This window comes from Phascolarctos cinereus, unplaced genomic scaffold (assembly GCF_003287225.1).
Source record: "Phascolarctos cinereus isolate Bilbo 61053 unplaced genomic scaffold, phaCin_HiC Scaffold_1;HRSCAF=81, whole genome shotgun sequence".
NCBI lineage: Eukaryota > Metazoa > Chordata > Mammalia > Diprotodontia > Phascolarctidae > Phascolarctos > Phascolarctos cinereus.
Genome location: NW_027555514.1, coordinates 285,738,711 through 285,760,537, shown reverse-complemented (window position 1 = coordinate 285,760,537; position 21,827 = coordinate 285,738,711). Strand labels below are relative to the sequence as shown.

General features: G+C 54.7%; 1 protein-coding gene and 1 long non-coding RNA gene across 6 annotated transcripts; one reads left to right on the top strand and one right to left on the bottom strand.

Moving 5' to 3' along the window:
- Positions 1 to 82: 82 nt before the first annotated feature.
- Positions 83 to 11,632, bottom strand: SERHL2 (serine hydrolase like 2). 5 transcript variants are annotated; one of them, XM_020982779.2, is made up of 13 exons: positions 11,432 to 11,632; positions 11,142 to 11,181; positions 9,728 to 9,877; positions 9,518 to 9,631; positions 9,019 to 9,060; positions 8,570 to 8,589; positions 7,644 to 7,718; positions 6,092 to 6,204; positions 5,325 to 5,404; positions 4,645 to 4,679; positions 867 to 949; positions 414 to 513; positions 83 to 297 (listed from the first exon to the last, which is right to left on the bottom strand). In XM_020982779.2, the coding sequence occupies exons 2-13, from the start codon at positions 11,179 to 11,181 to the stop codon at positions 178 to 180; spliced, it is 972 nt and encodes a 323-aa protein (XP_020838438.1). In that variant the 5' UTR covers positions 11,432 to 11,632; the 3' UTR covers positions 83 to 177. The 5 variants fall into 5 exon arrangements, with proteins under 5 accessions (XP_020838438.1, XP_078003851.1, XP_078003848.1 ...); XM_078147725.1 differs by having other exon boundaries at positions 11,142 to 11,350; positions 11,432 to 11,573; XM_078147722.1 differs by having other exon boundaries at positions 11,142 to 11,305; positions 11,432 to 11,573.
- A 50-nt stretch (positions 11,633 to 11,682) lies between these two features.
- Positions 11,683 to 21,358, top strand: LOC144454961 (uncharacterized). The gene is made up of 2 exons (XR_013483516.1): positions 11,683 to 12,296; positions 13,836 to 21,358. It is a non-coding gene; the product is annotated as an uncharacterized LOC144454961 (long non-coding RNA).
- Positions 21,359 to 21,827: the final 469 nt, after the last annotated feature.

Genomic DNA, 21,827 nt, shown 5'->3' with positions numbered 1-21,827 from the left:
TCCCCCCCTCCCCCAGCTGGTCCCTGCTGCTGCCAGCAGATGGGGGGTGGGAGCAGGGCGGGGCAGTCCCCGCCCACGGTCCGTGGCATCGGCAGAGGGCGTGTGCTGGCCGATTTTACTGGGCCTCCGGGGCAGCGTCTCTGCTGTGCGTTGGGGTCTGCCCACGGGGGGGCAGGGCTACAGGTGGGCCTGCACGACCCGGTTGCTCTCCAAGAAGTCGCTGATGATTCCGGCCACCCGCTGAGGCTCCTGCATGTGGACGTAATGGTTGCCGGTGACCTCCACGTACTGGTAGCGCTGCAAAGGAAGCGCCCGGAGTGAGTGGCCATCTGCTGTCCGGGGGCAGGACCAGCCTCTGCCTGCCCCAGGGAACCCCAGGGGCCTCCCCGCCCCCACCCGCCAGGCCATCTCACCTCCTTGAGGGTCGACTTTAAAACTCTCTGAACGAACTGCAGGGAATCTCTGATTTCGTCCTGGTTTTCTCGCCCATAGGAAACGTATCCCTCGGTGGCCCTTAAGGAAGAGAGATCGCTGGTGGTCCCCGTGGGGCCGGCTTGGAGCTACCCAAGGGAGGAGCGGGCCCCCCAGAGCTTCGTGTCCTTGGCGTGTCCGGGCCGGCAGGCCTCCCTAGGGCGGGGGCCGGCCCCCCCCCTTAGTCTGGAGGCCCCTCCCCTCTTCTGGTGTCTCTGATCTTGGCTCATTTGGGGCAGTTTGGCTGAATCCGGGAAAGGTCTATTGGGGCCACTCCTGGCTAGATTTCCCCCCAGGCCTGAGGCTGCTCTCGGAACCAGAGGAAAGGAGGGCTGAGCCGGGGGTGGGGTGGGGGGGTGTCCAGGGGCCGGTAAGGAGGCTCCATTTGCACTTACTTAATGTGGAGGACTCTAGCCTGCATTTTCATGCAAAAATACTCCAGCTGGTTCTTGCTAACGAGTTCAATGTGATTCTCTGTCTGGGAGGGGAAACATCAAAGCGCCATGAGTGAGAACCCTCCCCTCGGCGGGAGGGGTGCCGCGCTGTGTCTCCGGGTTGGGCCAGTGACACAAAGTAGCATCTGTGGGGAGCAGTGAGGTTTGCAAAGCATTTCTTGGGCCCTCACAACAACTTGGGGGGGGGGTTATGTTATTATCCCCATTTCACAGTTGAGGGAACTGTGGCACGTAGAGGTTACCTGAGGCAGGATTCGTACCCAGGTCTTCTGGACTCCAGCCTCCTACCTACTGGGCCATCTTCCCCGAGGGAGAAGAGGGAGGCGGAGATGCCTCCTGGCCCGTATCCCAAGATAGCTTGCCTATCCCAAGATAGCTTGCCGTGTTTTCCCAGGACACTTCCGGGCAGATTCTGCACAGATGTGGCACACCCTGGAGTGTCTCTCTGTGATCTAGGCCCGACGGGAGTTAGGAGTTCCGAGTTTGAATGCTGATGGCCACTCCCTGGAGATGTAACCTGGGCCGGGTCTCGTATCCTCCTCTGGGAAATGTTGGGGATAGATAATGAAGGCAGCCAGTAGAAAGCTGGTCCAGGAGTCACGAAGGGCCGAGTTCAAATTCAGCCTCAAGCTTACACCCTTTTTTGCTATGTGGCCCTGTCTGCCTTAGTCTCCTCATCTGTGAGATGGGGAGAGTAATAGCACCTGCCTGCCAGGGTGGTGGTGGTGAGGACGAAGATGATCCAGAGGCAAAGTGCTCTGTAAAGCCCCAAGGAAATGCCAGCTGTCTCCACGGCCCCCTCTAGCTTGGGCCTAGCCTTGCGACTCTGCCAAGGTCACCAGCTGGGTTAGCCGCTGGCTCATCCATGCGGGAACCTAGACCCAGGGGCTTGCTAAGCTCCTAATTAGATCTAGCTGACTGGGATCCTTCAAGCTTTCCCGGCAATGCCCCCCCAAGCCACGAGATGGGGATGTCACTAGGGGAGTGGGCAAGGGGCTCACAGATACTGGGGGGGGGTCTTCACCCTTCTGCACCCTGCTTTGGGCAGCAGGCCCCTCATCCCTCTGAAAAACCAGATCAGAAAGTTCCTTACGTTTAGAATCCGGATTTTATGAGGTAGGGATGAAGTCCCCAGAGGGGGAGGGGCTAGTGCAGTTGGGGTCCACACCTTCGGCCCTTTCCCCCTGTCCCAGTCTTTGTTATGGCCCACCTGTCCTTCATGGCCTCCTGCCTAGTGCTGGAAGGGTAGTAGGGCCTCCTGACCTCGGGAGAGTACACACACCCTCCCTGAGGACAGATTACAGCCCCTCTTCCCACACCTCTACTAGAGTGGGCTGCTCTAGCCGGTCCTCGGCCTGGAGGCCAGCTGGTTGGAGAGGTCCCGGCAGAGCTGGTACCCTTCTCTTGAAGGGGCTGGGGCAGCTCCAGGTCGGAGTGAGGTGGGAGAGGGGGGCTCTCCTAAGGCACCTCAGTGAACCGGAACAAGGGCTGGTCTTGGAATCAGTCGTTAGCCTTGGCTCTGAAGCCCTCTAACTGATGGGCCTTGGGCACAACCATTCATTTACTGGGTCTATACAAAAGGGATATTAATGTTGGTGTTACCTAATTCTCAGATGGTTAAGAGGAAGTTCCCTTCCCACTTTCCAACTCTCTTTCCACATTAGCCCAGCTTCCCTCACACACAGAATTAACTCACTGTCATCACTCTCCTGCTTTAAGACATTCCGTGGTTCCCTATGCCCATGCTTCTGTGCCTGGCATTCGAGGCTCTGTGATCTAGAAAGTGACCAGCCTTATCTCAATACGTGTTTGTAGGCTCTGGAGAAGTTCCTACCCTGCCTGTCTGCCAAGGTTCCTGGCTCACATCTGCCTCTGCCTTCGGGCTCAAATGCTCCCTAGGATGATGCCAGAATCACCAGACCTGGTGCCATGGACTTTGGCACTATTTTTTGCTTGAGGGAGGGGAAGTCCAGGACTGAGTCCATAAAGGTGTAGACACAGCTGGCGGCAGCAGACAGGATGACCAAAGAGTGGGTGAGAAACGGAGAAAGACTTCAGACTTAGAGGCTGAGAAGCCCACAATCTAGGAGCAGAGGCCTTCCTTTTCATAGATGGAGAAACTGAGGCCCAGATGGGGGAGATGTCCTGCCTTCCCTGATCTTTCCCCCACGGTGGGAATGGAGCCATTGGAAAGGGGAGCGGGGGAGTGGGGAAAGTTAAACTGAGTTATGCTTTCCTGGGGGGAAGATGCAAGGAGGTCTCTGGTCCTGCCCCTGCCTCTCCCCCTCCATTCAGCATCCCTCCTGGGGCTGTGGTGCTGTCTTCTCAACCCAGGCCTCCAGACCCCAGCGTCCTTGGCACCATCCCCTGGGCCACAGTCAGAAACAAATCCGCCTTTAGCCCTTTGCCGGCCGTGGGGTCTTTCTATCTGCACTGCTACTGAGCCCTGCCCTCCTAGGAAGGGGCTCCATGCGCAGAACAAACAGAGAAGCGTTTATTAGGCACTTACTACACCCTAAGGGGTGGAGGTCCAAAGAGGAAGCAGGCTGGCTCCTCTCAAGTGAGGGAGACGATAGGGAGAAGAGGGTTTGCCCAGAGGGCTAGGACTCTCTATCCCTCAGCTGGGCGCCAAGGGCTTGAAACACACATGCACTCATTCCTTTGTCCTCTCACTCTCCGGTATCCCGAGAACCCCACTGACCCTCCCACCAGCTCCCTGCTCCCATGTCCCATTTCTGCTGGCCGGACCTCCAGGCTAGAAAACTGGTAGTCCAGGAGCAGCTAGGGGGCTCAGTGGAGAGCGCACACTTGCCCTGGAGGCAGGAGGACCTGATCAGCAACCAGGTCTTACAGCTTCTGGCACCAGTCCTGTCCCTCTACATAGGGGACTGACCCTAGTCAGGCCCTCATGGGGTCACACCTGGCTTAACATTCAGCAAGCATTTATTAAGCACCTACTGTGTGCCAGCTAGGCACCGGGGATACACAGACCAGAAAAGTCATTCCTGCCTGCTGCCCTTGAGGTGCTGACGTTGCACGGGGGAGGTCACCAGCCCCCTAGAAATACTGCAGCAGGGTGGATGTGTCCCTTGCTGCTCAATTAATTTCAATGACTCCCTACTATCTCTAGCATCAAATACAGATTGACATTTAAGGGCTGGCACAGCCTGGCTCCAGAGACCCGTCCAGGTGACTGACTGTGTGGCAGCCGCTCACAAGCACTCGATTACAGCCGAAAAGCTGTTGGCCATTTCTCATGCCTGACATGGACCTGGCCCCTTTCCTGATTTTCTTGGAAGCTCCGTTTGAACCACATGAGCAGGAGGGTTGGGCCTGGAATCAGGAGGACCTGAATTCAAATCCAGCCTCAGACAATTCCTAGCTGTGTGACCCTGGGCAAGTCACTTGACCCTGTCTGCCTCAGTTTCCTCCTCTGTAAAATGAGCTGGAGAAGGAAATGCAAAGCACTGCAATATCTGCGACGAATCAGATATAACTGAACAACAACAGCATTTACCTATGTTGGCCACACTTCCCTCTAGGAAACTGCAAACTCCTTCAGAATGGGGATTAATCTTTTTAAATCTCTCTCTTCGGGGCCTCTCCCTCAGAACATATTCCATAAATGTTCAGTGGATTGGACATACACATACATACAGATACGCACACATGCAGGCAGAGTGTTTTGGATTTCAGGACAGGGAAGATGAGGACTCACCAGGCCCAGCCTTCGGTCTCGGTTCAACATTACACCTAAAGGGTCCAGAACAAAGATGACCACCTTAGTGGGAAGAGCAGAGGATGTCCGTTCCGTTTTTCTTTTTGGAGAGCAATTAGGATTAAGTGACTTGCCCAGGGTCACACAGCTAAGTAAGTGTCAAGTATCTGGTCTGAGACTGGATTTGAACTCAGGTCCTCCTGACTCCAGGGCCAGTGCTCCACTAGATGTCCATTCTTTAATGGTTCTGAAAGACTCCAGGCCTTTTTGTAGCGCTTTTTGGACATTATTAGCTCATGTGAGTCTAACGGCTTCTTCAGACCCCTCCTCCCTGGTGTGACTCCCCGGGAGGGAGGACTTCTAGATTCTCCTACTGGAGGCCCTCTGGGTGTCCCAAAGGGCAACTGGTACAGCCTCCAGATCAGCCCATAAACTCCATTTTACAGAGGAGGAAAGTGAGGCAGGGAAAGGACTTGGCTGAGGTCACACAGCTGGGAAGCAGCTGAGATGAACAAGTCATTTGCTCAGATGCCCCTTCATTCCCCTCTTCACTCCACAAGCATCTAGGGGTAGAGGGGGACCTGAATGTGGCCATTCCCTTTTTGGAGCAATTTTGGATTCCACAGATCCCCCTCCCCCACTCTGTGCCCAGGTTGTGGCCACCAAGGGGGCTCTCTAACCTTCTGCCACCTTGGTGGTTCCTCTCTCCAGCAAGAGCTTCCCACACTCTTCGCCCACTTTAAAATTGTTCTTTAGAAAGCTGGGGAAGGCACAGGGGGCAGTGGGGAAATGGGGCAAAAGGGGAAAGGCATTGTATCATTAACACATTAAGAGGAGAGCAGGCATTTCTGTGAAAGAAGAAAACAAACACTATGGGACCAGCGATGAAGAAAACTGATGCTGTGATCCTAGTTACAGAGGAGGGGTGACCTCCCTCAGTGGAGGGCCTTTCTGCCCCGGGAGTGACCGGCAGGTGAAATTACAGCTCTGGCTTCCCACCTGCTCCCCACATATACACAGTGTGTGGGTGGGGGTGACAGTGCATGTATGTATATGTGTGATTGTGTGTGTGTGTGTCCCACAGGTGGGGAAACAGTGGTTGGCACAAAGTGCTGAATGATTAATTGATTGACTTGTGGGTATTTGGGGCAAGACCTAAAGATCCAGAGGGATGGGGAAAGAACAAGTCCTGCTCAAGCCAGAGAGAGTGTCTTCGTGCCCCAGGCTCGGGGCAGTGAGGGTGGGACGGTTTAGGACACTGGCTTCTAGAGAAAGCCTGAAGGGAAGTCTCCCTATACCCCCTAGCCCCTGTTCCCCCCAAGCACTCTGCAGCTTTAAGGGCCGCCAGGGTTTCGGCTGCTCAGCCCCAGGACCCCGCCTCCTGCCCCCAGCCCCAGGACACCCCTCCCCTCCCCGCTCAGCCCCAGGACCCCGCCTCCCGCCCTACCTCTGCAGCATGTCCTCGGGGCTGACAACGTTGCGGGGCTTCTGCTGCTTGGCTTCTACTTGCAGCACGTGCTCAATGCGTCGTCTTCTGTAAACCAGCAGGTTGTTCATCTCCTGGAGGGCGGAGATGGGTGCGGGCTGGTGTGAGGGCCCGGATCCTACTGAAGCCTTCCTGGCTCGTGGCCAGCACGGTACCAGGCAACACCACCAGCACCCGCCCTCCAAAGGCTTCTGTTCCATTACGCCAGGGGCCTCGCCCTCTCTCCACTCTCAAGAGCAGACGTGGTCTGGGAGGAGCAGAGAGCTGGCCATCGAGTCCAACTGGCCTCCTGGCACGTGGTGACCCGGCCGGTCTTCTGGAGGAGGGGACTGAGCTTCCTGCCCGGAGCCCCGGCCTGACCCTGGCTCCTGCCTCTGAAGTCCACCGTTGCTTCCGCGGGGCCCCCCACGCGCCTTCTGCACCAGCTCCCACACCCCACCGAGATTCCTCCCCTGCACACCCCCTCGACCCTTCCCGGGGTTTGGAGGGCGCCGGCTCTCCCATCATTGCTCTGGCGCAGGGAGACAATCCCTTTGGCCCATAACTGAGTCCCTTCCAGCTGAGATGGCCCATCAGAGACCCCCCAAGCGTAGCAGCCTCAAGCAACAGAGCCATGGGCAGGGGTAGGCGGGACTGAAGGGCGAAGGCCACACCTGCCGGTATCGGAAATGCTGCCAGGAGGGAGGAGGCGGGTTGTCCTTCCAGAGAGAAACCCGAGGAGTGCCCCCTGCCAGCCAGGATACAGTCCCTCTGAGAGGCACATTCCCTTTTGCTGCCCTTCCTCCCCACCCCCACTAAGCAGGCATTCCTCAGATGCCAGGCTGTGTCTGCAAGAGTGATAAGGACACCAGCACCCTGCCACCCCCCCCCCCCGCCTGCTGTGACAATCCAACCTTGGTCCCTCGCAGGGACACGGCAGCTATGGTACACATTCTGGCCAGCCTGGATCCCAGTGACAGACTTGAGACTCAGGGCATATGGGCTGACAGACCTCCCTCAGCCCCTTCCCCTCTCTGGGGCTCAGCTCCCTTCTCTGGCTTCCACAGAGCCCTGCCAGCTCTCAGTTCTTCCAGAGTGGTGGCCACCTCCCCACCCCACCCCCCAAGGAAAAAGAGGCCATCTCAGAGAGGCAGTGAGGTCCGTGAGCAGGGCAGAACACTGCAAGGGTGTGGCCAGGACTAAGTTATCTCATCTTTGAAGTGGGAACAATAATCATAACTGATCTCACCTGACCAGAAGAATCAGATTTGTCAAGGCTGGGCAAACCTGTGAAAAGTCACTGCTTTTCCTTGGCCTCCGCCCCCCCCCCCCCCCCCCCGCCCCCGCCGCCACACCATTGGGGGTGGGCTGCAGGGTCTACTGCTACAGCTACAGTGATGGAGGAGGGGTCCCTGGAGCAGGGTCAGATCCTATGGGGCAGGGTACAGTGGGAATAGAAAGCCGCCCCCCTGGCTGGGGGCTGGGGTCCTCCTGGTCACTCCCCCCCCTTCCCAGTCTCCATCAAAGGCCTCACCGGAGCGTCCAGAAAGAAAGGGGAGGAGTCCAGCAAGATCAGTTTATCCACCATCTCAGGGAAGATGTAGGAGAACTGGGGAGGAGAAGGAGGAAGAGAAGAGAAAGACCAGGACAGGAGGCTTCTCTCCATCTGGCACCCACGGCCACGGGGAAGGAAACTCCATGTATCTGCCCACCCTCTTAAGCCCACCATTCCCAAGCCTTCCGTCTGTGAGCCATCTTCCCTGATTAGATTGGAGGCTCCATGAGGGCAGGGACTTTTATTTTCATACATTGGTATTTCTGGGTCTTAGCACAGCACCTGGCATGCAGCAGGTGCTTAATAAATGTTTAGTGATTGACTGGGGCTCCAGAAGGTTCAGTGAGTGCTGGGGCAAGCCCTTCCAGGCTGCCCAGGCTTTGAGTACTAACTCTGGGCATGGGCTTCTGGGTCTGTCTCCCTAAGAGATGGTCACCTGCCTCAGTGGGTTCAAGTCCCAGGATGGGGCCCCTTCCCTGAAGCCTCTGAAATGGAGATGATACTGCCCCCCTCCCGGGAAGGTGGTGGGGACTGGAGATGATAGGCAGTGCAGCCTGGGAGCCAGGCACCGGCCCCGCTCTGCCAGAGGGTGACTGCAAACAAGGCCCTCCCTTGCTCTGAGGCTCCTGACTTCCTTGGCTTTGGTGGAGAAGGGGCTGAAGGTCTTTACTATTTTTAGACAGCCAATGGGGGGAAGGGGAGGCAGCTGCTTGTGACACCTCCCCTCCCAAGGGGGTCCCTGCTGTCACAGGCCGGCTGGTCCCCAGGGTCCCCTCTGGCTCGGCCGCCTGGCCCCCACCCTAGAGCTGGTGATGGCCCAGGCTTCTGGCACTGCTTCCCAGCGGCCGCCCCTCATCCTCTCCTACTCAGAGCCCAGCTGGGCTGGGGCAGGGACAGGGACTCACCATGCTGCCAACAGTGCCGCCTGTAGACAGAAAAGGAAAGGCAGTGGTTGCCCCCTCCCCAGCCTGCCTCTCCCTCCCAGGGCCCCAGGACATATGTCCTGCCCCCCTGGCACCCAGGCCCACACTCTGCCAGGTCTAGGAAGGTGGGGACTGTTGTGTCCTCACCGGCCCTGGGCATCCCCCCATCGGCCCAGGAGCTCTCCAGAGACACGGAGGGGGATTGCTATTCCCCAGCACCATATCTACGCCCTGAGACTGGAGGTCCTGGGACTTCATTTTCCTGGCCAGAGCTCTGCCGAGCGGACTGGCAGCTAGATGCCGCCTGTCTGCCCTGCCAAGGTCACCGAGCCACGGGCTGCAAGGGCAGAGCCCAGCTGTCCCCCAGAGTCCCCTTCTGTTTCTCCCCCACTCTGCCATATGGGGCCTGGCTCCGTGGCCGCTTTACTCACCAAAACTGTGGCCCAGGAGGGAAAAGCGCTTCCATTTCAGGGCTGGAAACACACACACACACACACACACACACGTCAGTGTCGCCTCCCGGCCAGCCCCCCCCAAATCCCCCACAGAGGTGACAGGTCTCCGCTGCTCGGCAAAGGGAGGCACTATTTAGGTTCAAGAGACCCTCACTCCGAGGGCCAGTAAACCCCTCTCCAGCTCAAGAGAGGGACAGCTAGGGAGCTTTCACGGGTTCACCACGACAGGGATCTCAGACGTGGATGGTCCTGCTGCCTCCTGTTGCCATAGAGGGATGGAGGCCCAGAGAGGGAGGGGTCTCCTGGCCCCCCACAACCATGCTGTACCCTTGCTTTAACAGCTTTGATGGATGATTTTGCGCTGCATGCCAGGGGCTTCTCCCGCCCCCCAGGCTGTTTGTCTTGGGGGTGGGGGGAGGGTGGGGTTTCCCAAAGCAGCATCCTCGCCCCCACTCCCACTCTCCCTTTGGTCTACCTGCCGCCACTCGGAGCACCTCATTCACATAGTCCTGCTGGTGGTATGGGAAGCCGGGGTGATGGTGGGAGGAGAGGCCGTGACCCCCAAAATCCATGGCGACGTAATAGAAGGCTGCAGGAGAGGGAGACGGTCAGCCCTCAGCGCCTGTTCCTCCTCTCCAGCTGCCCCACCTCCCTGCCCTGGCAACCCCCAGCAGCCCAGCCCCACTTTGAGGGAGAAGTGGGATGAGCCGGTCAAAGGAGTTGGCATTATCTAGCCATCCGTGGAGGCAGAGCACAGGGGGCCCCTGCAGGGAGCCCCAGGCCTTGGCAGCGATGTGGCCCCAGGGCACAGAAAGCTTCAGCTCTGAGAACAGATCTGAAAAACAGGGGAGAGGTGAGGCGCTTTTGAGGACCTGAGGGTCACAGTGGACAGGGCTCAGGGCCTAGAGGCAGGAAGACCTGAGTTCAAGTACACCTCAGACACTTCCAGCTGCGCGACCCTGGCAAGTCTCTGTTTGCCTCAGTTTCCTCATCTGTAAAATGGGGATAATAACAGCAATTATTTTGCAGGGTTCTTTGTGAGGATCAAACGATTTACTATTTGCAAAGGGCTTGACACAGTGCCCAGCACCTAGTAGGTGTTTATTTTTTTGTTTTGTTTTTTAATTAATTTATTTTTAGTAGGTGTTTAATATACATTTCTGTTTGTTTTTTGTTTTTTGGTAAGGCAACTGGGGTTAAGTGACTTGCCCAGGGTCACCCAGCTAGTAAGTGTCAAGTGTTTGGTCTGAGACCGAGTTTGAACTCAGGTCCTTCTGACTCCAGGGCCAGAGCTCTACCTACTGTGCCACCTCGCTGCCCCGTAGGTGTTTAATAAATGCTTATTCCCTTCCCCCATCTCCTAGCCCCTTCCCTTTCAAGGAGTGCAGAGGCCCCTGCGCACAACCCGTCTTGGGGGAGGAAGCTGGATGACGACAGTCACCCCCACATTCCACGCCTCCTGTCATGTTTCCACTGACTCCTCTTCAGACCATCTTAACCCACCTGCATGGTCAGAAGGCCCCAGATGGTTCCTCCCACTGGTTCTCATTCTTGTTTACAACATGACTAACAGGAAAATACGTTTAATAGGCATGTACATGTAGAGCCTCTATCAGACAGAGCCTCTATGGAACTGTATGCCGCCTTGGGGTGGGGGGGAGGGGAGATAATTTGAACTCAAAACCTTATGGAAGTGAATGTTGAAAGCTAAAAATAAATTACTTAATTTTACTTAATTAATTATACTTAAATCACTTAATTACAAGGTCACAGTCACCATACTCTGTAATCCAGTGACACTCGCCTCCTTGTCCTTTCTCCATTTCCAGTCTCCAGGTGTTTCCCCTAGCTGTGCCCCCTGCCTGGAATGCCCTCCCTCCTGTCCCCGCTCGCCGGCCCCTCCCCCCCTCCCCTCCGCTCCTAGCACTGAGAACCAAGCCCTTCCCGGCTCCCGTCAGCGCGGCAGAGTGGAGCCAAGGGACGGGTCTGCTCCTCGCCAGCTGCGTGACCTTGAGCATGGAGGTGCAATGGGTAGAGCGGTGGACCTAGGGTCGGGTCAGGAAGACCCGAGTACCGGGGGGGGGGGGCTCCGACACTACCTGTGTGACACCTCGCCTCCGCCTGTCTCAGTGTCCTCATCTGTAAAATGGGGATAATCACAGCACCTCCCTCTCCGGGCTTAGCGCAGTGCCTGGCACCCGGTAGGAGCTTCCAAAGGCTCGTTCCCCTTCCCTTCCTCCTCTCTGAGCCTCAGTTTCCCGGTCTGCGAAGAGGAGTGGGGCACGCCGGTGTCGGCTGTCCCGGCAGGCTGCAGATCGGATGCTGCTGCTACCGACTGTCCCCAGCCCTCCCGTGCAGCCCCAGACCCTTCCCTGCAACCGGCGCTCACCCATGTGGCCGGCCTCGGCAGACCGCTCCTGTGCGCACTCGCTGTCCGGCCAGAGACCGATGTGAGCGCAGAGAACCCGAAGTAAGCCGCGAAGGCTCGGGTTCCGGGAGCCTGCAGGCTGCGGTCGCAGCTCCGCCCCTCCACAAAGTCCCACTCCAGCGCTGATCTCCTCCCCCCAAGCCCCGCCCCGCCCTGGCCAGCCTCCAGCCCTTCCCCTTTCTGGGGCTCGGGCCAAAGGGGCGTCTCCCGCCTTTCCCATCCCCGGCATCAGACAGGCCCTGGGCACTCTCGCTGGCCCGTCGTCCTGGACAGCGCCCCCAGCGGGGGCTGGGTCTGCTGGGTCTTCTTCTGGGCATCCTCCCGGAGCGCCTGGGCACCAGGGCAGTGGGGAGACCGAGGGTTGTGCCCCGGGCCTGGCAGGACTGGCAGTGCCCCGAGAACCCAGAGGGGTCTGACCAAAGTTTACCCAGGAGGAAGCTGAGGCCCTCGATTACTGTCACTGATCTGGACAGAGCCCAAAGCCCCTCCTTGGTTCTGGATTACTGCCACTGATCTGCCCTCTCTGCAGTAGAGTTTGAATGCCTGGCAGTTCAGCTCAAGAAAGGACCTCACCGCCTAGTACCTTACCTTGCCGGGTTCAGCAATTCAGTTTCCCGGCACGGTGCTGGTAGACTGACCAGGTTTCACAGGCATAAAGCAATGAGGTCAGCACAAGGGCTCTGCAGACCTTCAGTTTGGGAGGCAGTCTAATACCTCTTCTCTCCCACACCTTTCTTCAGAGCCTCCCAAACACTGAGCTAGCTCCGGCAATGCGTGTGTCCACCTGGTCATCTATGTGCGCATCCCTGGAAAGTATACTGCCAAGGTAAGTGAACTTATCCGCAGCATTCAATATTTCTCCATTTGCTATAAGCAATGGTTCCACATGTGGATGGCGTGGTGCTGGCTGGTTGAGAACCTTTGTTTTCTCGATGTTAGTTGTTAGGTCAAAATTAGCACAAGCTCAGAGAATCGATCCATACTTTCTTGCGTCTCAGCTTCAGAGGCTGCGTTGAGTGCACAATCATCTACAAACAAAAAGTTGAATACCAACTCTCCCTCCACTTTAGTCTTGGCTTGCAGCCTTTTAAAGTTCAATAATTCACCATCTGGTGGTAGCTGAGCTCCATGCTGTTTTCGTCCTCGTTGAAGGCTTCTGACCACATTGCTGACAACACCATGCTAAAAAGCCTGGGAGCAAGCACACGCCTCTGCTTCACTCCATTGGTGACTGGGAAAGCCCAAGGGCATTGTCCATTATCCCAAACCCGGGCAAGTGTGCCTTCATGAAACTGATGTACAGTACTGATGATCCTGTCCGGGCAACCGCATGTGGTCCTAATTTCCCACAAGCCCTCATGACTGACAGCATCAGAGACGTTGGTCAGATCAGCAAACACTGTGTCCAGACGTCTGCTCTGCTCCTGGCATTCCTTCTTTTTTGGCAGCAAACACCACAGGGATTGTTCCGTGGCTCTTTCTGGAGCCACACTGTTTCTCGGGGAGATGAACATCTTTCAGGTGAAGGATCAGCCTGTGAAGGAGGACTCTGGCAAGAATCTTTGCAGCAAAGCCTAAGGGATGGATCCTACCAGGATTGTCACAGGACAATCTATTTCCTTTATCTTTACAGAGATGGACAATGGAGGCTTCCTTGAACTCCGGGGGGACAACCTCCTCTTGCCGAGTAATCTGGAACATTTCAGTCAGCTTTTGCATGAGCAATGAACCGCCACCCCCACCTTGAAAATCTCAGCACCAGGTGCTTTGCCACAGGAGAGGAACCTAATGGCTTTCAAAACCTCGTCTTCAGCTGAAACACTAGCTGTGGTCAGAGAGCTGAGAGGCACTGTGGAAAATCCAGCCCTCGCCCCAGCAGGCACAAGCCTAAGGGGGCGACTCAAATGGTCCCCGGGCTTGAGGGGGATACGAATGAAAGGCAGGGAGAGTTCTGCCTGGGGAGGTTGGGGTGCCTGAGCAAAGAGGACCACTCCTTGGAGAATGTAAGAATTCTTGGTCACATATCAGGAGATAGATAAGTGGTCCCTTCCAACTCTGAGAGTCTGTTAATAGTCATACGAATTTTTACATTTTTCCTTTCACCAATATATTTGAATTGTATATTTACTAATAATGTCAATACACTTGAAGAAAAAGGTAAATGAAGTGAGGAACGGAGTCCCAAACAGACTCTAGTCTAGGGCCTTTTAAGTACCCACAGCCTGAGCAGGGTGCCTATTTTGTTCTGGCCCCGGGACTTTTGGGGATTTAGGGAAGGCCCTAAAGGCGTCCTTGTGCTTTTGTGAACTTTCCTTGTTCTTAGTCTGGGGTTTTTTCTACCACATTTTCCTTTCTCTTTTCCCAGAGGGCAGCTGAGGGTGGACTTGAGTCACTGCCAGGCTTTGAGTTTGTCAAGAGAAGTCACGTCAATCATTTACTGCCTTCTGAGGGAGTGGCTCCTCCGCTCTGACTCTTCACCTGCCTGTAGGTGGTGGGGCCATGCTTGGCTATCCTGGCGAAGGGCCCGCTGCCTACTGTGACCACCACTGTGCCCCCAGCACAGGAAAAGACCACAGACTGTCCCAGCAGATTTTGTCCTCCCTGGAGCTGTCCACATACCTTGCGGGTCTGAACAAACCTCATCTGCCAGGTTTCCACCTGGTCTTTAATCCATTGCAGCAATCATTTATCAATTGCTTTAGCTAATTCGTACCATACTATGTGGGGGAAAAAGTTGGAGAAGGACATGGCAAACCACGCCAGTATCTTTGCCAAGAAAGCCCCAAATGGGGTCACGGAGAGGCGGACGTGACTCAACCGGTACCACAGACACCAGCCATCCATTCAACAAATATTTGTAGAGCCCCCACCATGAGACCGAGAAAGCAAAACAGCCCGGCCCTCAAGAGGCTCATGTGGATTGGGGTGGAGTCTACACCCTGGCCCCATCCCCATTGCCTCTCCTGGTCACTGGCAGGAAAGCCCTGGCCTCAGGCTACCCTCTCAGCATCTGCCTCCAGGCCTGGACCCGCCCTGAAAAAAGCTCTGCCTCTGTTCCTGGCTGCAGTATGTGGAAACTTCCCCTCCTTCAGAAATATTCAGACAGCATCTTTTCCTGAGCATCACATGAAGCCTCTGGACTCGAAGAAAGCAGCCGGCTCAGTCCTGAGCCTGCCTGAGTCCAAGCCCGGCACTCTAACCACTGGGCCGCCTGGCTGCCTCTGCATCTGCGCACACACACGAATAAAACATCTAAGAGATCTGACAGACACAGCTAGGGGGCCAGAGTTCGGTTCCTGGAGCAAATGTGCCTGACGGGCGGCTTCCTGCCCAGGTCCCCCCATCAGCACGACTAATTTTCCTTCACTAGAGAGGTCTGGAGGTGGTCAGGAGTCTGCTCATCTGCTGCCCTCTGCTGCCGCCACCTGGACCATCTCTGCCACAGCCACCCTAAGATGCCATTCCACCCCCTTCCATCTCCGGACCCTTTGGGAGCCAGCTCTGGCTGAGGCTTTCCTGGAGCAGCAAACACCCCAAAGTTTGCCCAAAGGGTGAAGGAGAGCCACGGCCACAGGCTGAGGAGGCTGCATTGCATCACCCTGAAGAACAGTGCTGGGCAGACTGCAGAAAGGGGGTCAGAAGAGGGGGCCAGCCTGGGAGCACCCCGTACCCACAGAAGCCTCTGCCTGGGGGTCCCCATCCAGGCTCTGCGGAGCATGGGGCCTGAGTCACACAGGCAGGCTGAGCAGCAGAGAAGCCCTCCGGACCCATCAAAGAAGGGTCTTGAGGCACTGCCTCCATAGTGGCCATAGAATGACCAGGGCATTCCTGCACCCCACTCTGGCCTCGGCCCCAGCCAGAGCCCTATTACAAAACAATCATGTTGGAAGCCCAGCCCAGACAGTCTTCTGAACAAACAAGAAAACTCCCCACTTCTGGACGTGTTCCTTCCCTGCTTTCCTGCCTTCATGCCTTTGCTTGTGCTGTTTCCTGCACCTGGAGGGCCCTCCTCTCCGTTCTCCCTGCTGAAATGCTGTCCGTCCTTTGGGGCCCAGCGCCGCCTCCTCCATGGTGCCATCCCTGATTTCTCCACAATAGTTTTCCCTTCCTGGGACCTCGCATGGCTTTTGTTGACCCCTTTCTTGCATACTGCTCTAGGTTGGTATCATTGGCTGGCAAACTCCAAGGAGGAAGGGTCTGGGTCTCATTTAATGTCTGTAGCTCCCCCACCCCTCCAGTGCCTCTGCACAGAATAGGTGCATCCTAAGTATTTGCTGAACTGACTTGAATGCCAAGGTCTCCAGAGTGCATCCAGGGCACCCCAAATGGATGCCAGGGAGCTCCCCGGGCAGCTCTGTCAGTGGTGGGCTCATCCTTCCCTCCAGGGCCTCCTGAGGCCAGGCACGGGGAAAGGCTTGCTGCTGCTTCAAGACGCCCTAGCTGGCCCTAAACCTCAGGCCCTCCAAGAAGGGGAAGTGGTTTCCTCGAGGAAACAAGTGGGACCTCGCAAAGAGCAGACAAGGCTCTGCAAAATACCCAGAAACGGAGGACCCTGGGGTGGGGGATTTCCACCTCTCGGTGCAGTGTCTAGCATCTTTTCTGAGTAGGGGTCAGGAATTCTGCTTTGGCAGCTAGGAAGAAGTCCTGTGGGTCTTAGGACCTTGAAAGGGGATATCAGCCTTGTCTCCTGTCAGTCCCTGCCACCCATGAAAGGCAGGCAGAAGAATCTTCTTAAAAGGTCATTTTCACCATCAACCATCAATCTATCAAATAATTAAGCACCAGCTGTGGGACAGGCACTGTCCCGGGACAAACATTAAACAGTCCATACCCTCTAGGGCCCACATTCTACTGGGGGAGTCATGCATACATCAGTATACACATACAGAGTAAATGCAAGGAAATTTGGGGTAAAGGGGGGCCCTAGCCGCTCGGGAAAGTCAAGAAAGACTCCATTATGAGCTGAGCTGTGATGGGAGCTCGGGATTGGAAGAGGTACTAGCAAGAAAGGAGGCATTACAGGTATGAGGGACCGCTAGGGCTGGAATGTCCTGTGTGAGAAGCACTTAGAGCACCAGTCTGGCTGGATCGGCAGGACTAACGTGTAACAAGGCTGTAGAGGTGGAGGCAGGCTGCGATGGGCTTTGAAGGCTGGAGAGAGGCTTTGTGCCTGACAGAGAGCCACTGGGGCTTATTGAGCAAGGGAGTGACCTCTTCAGAGTGTGGCTTTGCAGAAGATGGATGGAGAAGGGGAGAACAATTAATAGTCCAGGGGAGAGCTGATAACTGGGGTGGTGGCCGTGTGAGTATAGAGGGAAGGACTGATGTTGTTGGAGGAAATTGATGAGAGCCAGAAACTGATAAGATGGCATTCCCATGGGGGCTGCTAGATGCTGGAGTAGAGTGGGCCTGAGTTCAAATCTGGCCTCAGACACTTATTGACTGTGTGACCCTGGGCAAGTCACTTAACCCCAATTGCCTTCCAACAAAAAAGAAAAAAAAAAGAACCAATCTACTGTGGCTCCCACTTTCCTGTAAGAAAAAATGTAAACACCTGTTTCATTTTTACACAGTCTGGCCCCAGCCTACCTGTCTGGCCTCCCTGGAATCCAGCCAAATTTGCCTCCTCCCTGACCTCCCATCTCCCATCCCTTCCAGCTCAGTGATTCCAGGATTTTGTGCGTAATCAGAGAATTACATGCAGGTGTATGTGACCATAGATTCCGTCTCCCACTTTTTAGTGAGGAGCTTCTCATTGTTACATTCAAACTGCTTCTGTCATGCTATAGGAAGGCCTATACATCTATCCCTCGTCTGGATGGTGGGTCCACATAGGACTTTTCCTTTCCCGTGGTAAGTGCCCCCACCCCAAAGTCCTGCTTCAAGGCTGCCTGGGCCCCTGGAGACAGAAGGTTTGGCAGCTTGGGTCCGAGGACCGCCTGACAATGCATGGTAAGTGTGTCGTCCGGATTGCGGCCTAGCTCCATTCAGAGACACTCACGCTGGAGTCAGCAAAGACCGAGCTCATTAAACCATCCACTTAGGGGTGAAGGGCTCCCAGGCTGCGCTGGCTGAGGGAGGCCCCGGAAGGAGGAAGTAATGTACGGCTATCGAGGTGTGCCCCATCTTCCTAGGACACCACGCTTTTGGTTTAATCCATCAACCAGCATTAATAAGCACCTCCAGGGGCCTGGCAGGGACTAGGTTAGGCATGCCTGCCCTCAGGAAGCTTCCATTCTACGGAAGCATGGAGTGGCACGGATAAGTGGGAATGGTATTCAGGGAAAAGATGACTGGAGTTCAAATCTGGGTTCAAATTCCAGCTCTATTAATTAAGAGCTATGTGACCTTGGACAAGTCACTTCAATTCTCTGAGGGCTCAGTTTCTCCAACTGTAAAATGATGATGTTTACTCGGCCTCTAAAGTCCCTCCCAGCCCCACTGGCCCTGGAATCTGGAGGACCTGAGCTCAGATTGGGCCTCAGACTCTTGATGCTTACTAGCTGTGTGACACTTAACCTTGATTACCTCACCAAAAAGAAAAAAACAAAAACAAAAACAAAAAAAGCCCAGAAAGCAATGTGAAATTAGCTGAGGGAAGACTGCAGCCAGGCAGGGATGGGCCAGGGAAGCTTCCAGAGCATGTGGGACATAGCCTCAGAATGAGGCAGTATTGGGAAACTGAGGCTGGCCATCATCCCCTTTGGTAGACGGATGCCTCTTAAGAAAGGCAATCTGGACAGGTGGGAGGCTTGGGTGCCCCGTGATCCTGATAGAAGCTTACAAAGAGGGAAGACCAAGGGCCGGCTGCACAATCACAGAGCTGAAAGGGACCCTTGACTTCCCGTCCAGCTGCCTCATTCTCCAGAGGAGGATGAAAAAGGCTTCCTAGGTCTGGAAGGGGCATTTAGGAGTATTTAAGGGAGACCTGGGAAAAAAAACACCCTACTGAGAAACCCTGTGTTCTGGGAACATGCCAGGGACCCTCTAACCTCCACACCTTTGCCCATCTAGAATTTCCTCCCTCCCCCTCTTTGCTTATTAACCCTATCTATTAAAGCCCACCACCTCCAGAAAGCCTTACCTGGTAACCAACTTTCCTCCTTCCTCACATGGCACTTTGGCCCTTTCTGATGAGCTTATAAAACATTATTATATTTGTTTTTGTTTTGTTTTGGTTTTTTTGGTGAGGCAATTGGGGTTAAGTGACTTGCCCAGGGTCACACAGCTAGTAAGTGTCAAGTGTCTGAGGCCAGATTTGAACTCAGGTTCTCCTAACATTATTATATACGGAGGGAGACTGAGGTTTTTCATTTGCATCAAAGCATTCAGGCTTTGCGTAATAAAGATGGCAATGGGGGTAGGGAAGTGGAGGCCAACGACCTTAACTTATTAGCCTACTTTTGGTTCTGGCTCCATTTAATTTCTAGCTAAGCCAGAGAAGATTTGGGGAATGCAGAATCTCTGCATATACTCACTTTCTCCAATGATGATGTATATGTCTATGATAGAGTTTGTGAAGAGAATGTTTCATTGCAAATCTTTCTGTATTATTTCATTCAATCAATACCTTTGTTTTGAACTAATTATGTCCTTTGGCTAACTAGGGAAAAGGTAAATATTGGTGGGGGCTCGTGAGCTCTCAGGTTGAATAGCTGCAGAGCCATAGAGTGCCTCAAACCCGGACCCTTTACGGGACAGGGTCAATGCCACAGGCACTTCACATCTTGTAGTTTATGCGTGTGTGTCCTAATAATAACAACAAGAATTCACACTTTTATCATGCTGGGAGGCTTAGAAGAACTTTCCTGACAACAGATCTCACATGAGGTTGGTGGTGCAACACTATGGTTTCTGCTTTGCAGAAATGGAGACAGAGAAGTGAAAGACTTGGTCCTGCTCAGACACTGTCCTGTCCCTCACAGACCACAGGTGCCAGAGGGGCACGTTGCCCCATGTAGACTCCCCTGGTAGTAGCCTAGCTGTGCGAGGAGCCCTGCTCAGTGGCAGCCACCTGCAGAAAAGCCAGCCCGCCAAGGGTCTGACCAGCTGCCTATTGCAAGGCACATGCTCTCTGTTTCTGTATCTCTCTTCCTCTGTCACTCTTTTTCTCTCTGTTTCTTTCTGTCTCTATCTGTTGCTGTCTCTGTCTCTATCTCTTTCTCTTTCTCTCTCTCTCTCTCTGTGTCACTCTTTTACTCTCTCCCCAAGAGCACCCCAGGTATGGCAGCGTGTGTGTGTGTGTGTGTGTGTGTGTGTGTGTGTGTGTGTGTGGCATAGGTGTGAACCTGCCTGGTCACCTCTTTGTGGGTGGCCTGTGGGTTTTACTTTCCTGGAAAGAAGCTCAACTTCATTACTCAGAAGTGACCTGCTCTAGGAGGGAGGCGGGGGGAGAGGAAAGACGAGAGGCAAGAGGGAGGAAGAACCCACCTGCCTCCCCTTCCCCTCTAAAGCCTCAGTCTTCTCCTCTGTAAAATGGGGGTTGGGGGTGGAACCAGGTCACCTGTAAGGCAGGCTCCAAGCCCCTCTCTGGTCTTTCTCTAGGCATCAAAGGAGCTGAGGGGCTGAGAGAGTAATTTTGCAAATGAAGCTGGGATTCGTTGGAAGGAAATCTGGGGCAGGAAGCCTAGAGAAAGGGGCAGCTTTTAGAAAAGTGAAGTGAATTCAGAAAACTGTTCCGAGTGGCACTTCCTGCCCCCTCCACAGCTTGGGTAGGAGCCTGGGAAAATGGCTTGTACACTTACTTTTTGAAAAGGAAGCCTTATTTTGAGTGCATCCGGCAGCAAGCCCCCTCTTCATTTGGGGGGAGTGGCCACGGCCCAGACTGAGGGGCTTGGTGGGTCTGGGCCTCCCTGCTGTCCATCTGGTCCCTGGGATGAAAAGGCCAGTGACCCTGCACTGTTCAGGGTCCTTCCCTCCTCTGCATCCCCTCCTCTAGTACCTGGGGCCTGCCTGAAGTAGAGACCAGAAATGGTCTTTCTAGGAAAGCAAAGCTTACTTTCGGTTCTACTGAAGACAGCACCGTTGACTTCCTACTGCCCGAGTTCTGCTCTCTCCTTCCTTCGCCCTCAGGAGCTGCCAGCGGCTCGGCTCGGTGTGGTGGACAGAGAGAGCCGAACATGTGAGTTCAAGGTTGTACCTGAGACCTTCGGGGCTGTGTGACCTTGGGCAAGTCACCTTTAGGACTATGTAAGCTGCAGAGAGAGGTGGTGATCTGTGTTGGTAGAAGAAATTGCCTCACCTGGGAGTTCCCTAAACCACTGAAATCACCCGTGCCCTTGACCTGCCACTGCAGGAGCAGAGAGGAGGAAGGCCTTCCTCCAAGGCCCCATTCCCACCTCTCTGCTCCCCACAGGGCCTTCTTTACACTAACTTTGCCATCCCTCACACCGTCCAATTCCAATTTTTCCAGGGCAACATACGTATGTTAAATGCCTCCTGCATGCAAGGAAGGCCCCGTGCAGAGAGGGAAAACAGCGTCCTTGGTTCCCGAGGTGTTCACAGGGCCGTAGGAGGGAGGCAATAGGTACCCAGATAACCATAACACAAGTGAGAACATGATTAAGCCTCACCTTACCTGAGAGGCTGGAGGCCTAGGTGGAGCTGGGGTGGGGGACTTCATGGAGCAGTTAGGGGTTTATGAGAATGTTCCTGGGAGAGGGCATGAGGGCCTGTACTAGCATGGAGATCGTGAGAGTAAGCTTGTGGTCTGGGAGGCCCCCAAGCCTACCATGTGGATGTAAACAAAACGAGGTTACCCACAGGGCTAAGTACATGGCAGTATGTGTGTTTAGACAAGCTAGGTTGTTTTTTCTCCTATTTCCTCATCGATTTTATTTCTGTATTTCGATTTAAAATGAATAAAGGGAAAATGTTTGCTCATACAAATATGTGGTAGAAATTGATAGGAGAGTTTTCGAGCTCTCTTGATGGGAGATTGACATTCATTTTTTATTTTTAGATGAAAATATATGACTATTGTTTGTGAATATCTAGAATCTGTTGCTATGTGAATTAAGGCTTGTTTTTCACGCAGCCAAGTCAGTTTTAAGATATGCTATGCAGGCCCAGGAAGAGTCCCATAAGCTCCTTCGCATCTTTCTTGACAAGCTGGGAATTCCCTAGCTTGGTGTAGACTCCCCTTGTCCTGCGTTCCTTACCACCTTTCCTCAAGCTCTGATAGTTCTCATGCCTGGCCTCCACTCCTGGGCTGAACCTTTAAAGGGTACACACATAGATTCCTGGGGGGTTGGAAGACTCATCGGGGGTGTAGACCCATGGCATCTTAGACAGATGCCTGCACCTTCCTCCAGTGAAGGACCCATACAACGATTGTGGCCCTTTTCCCTAACCCAGG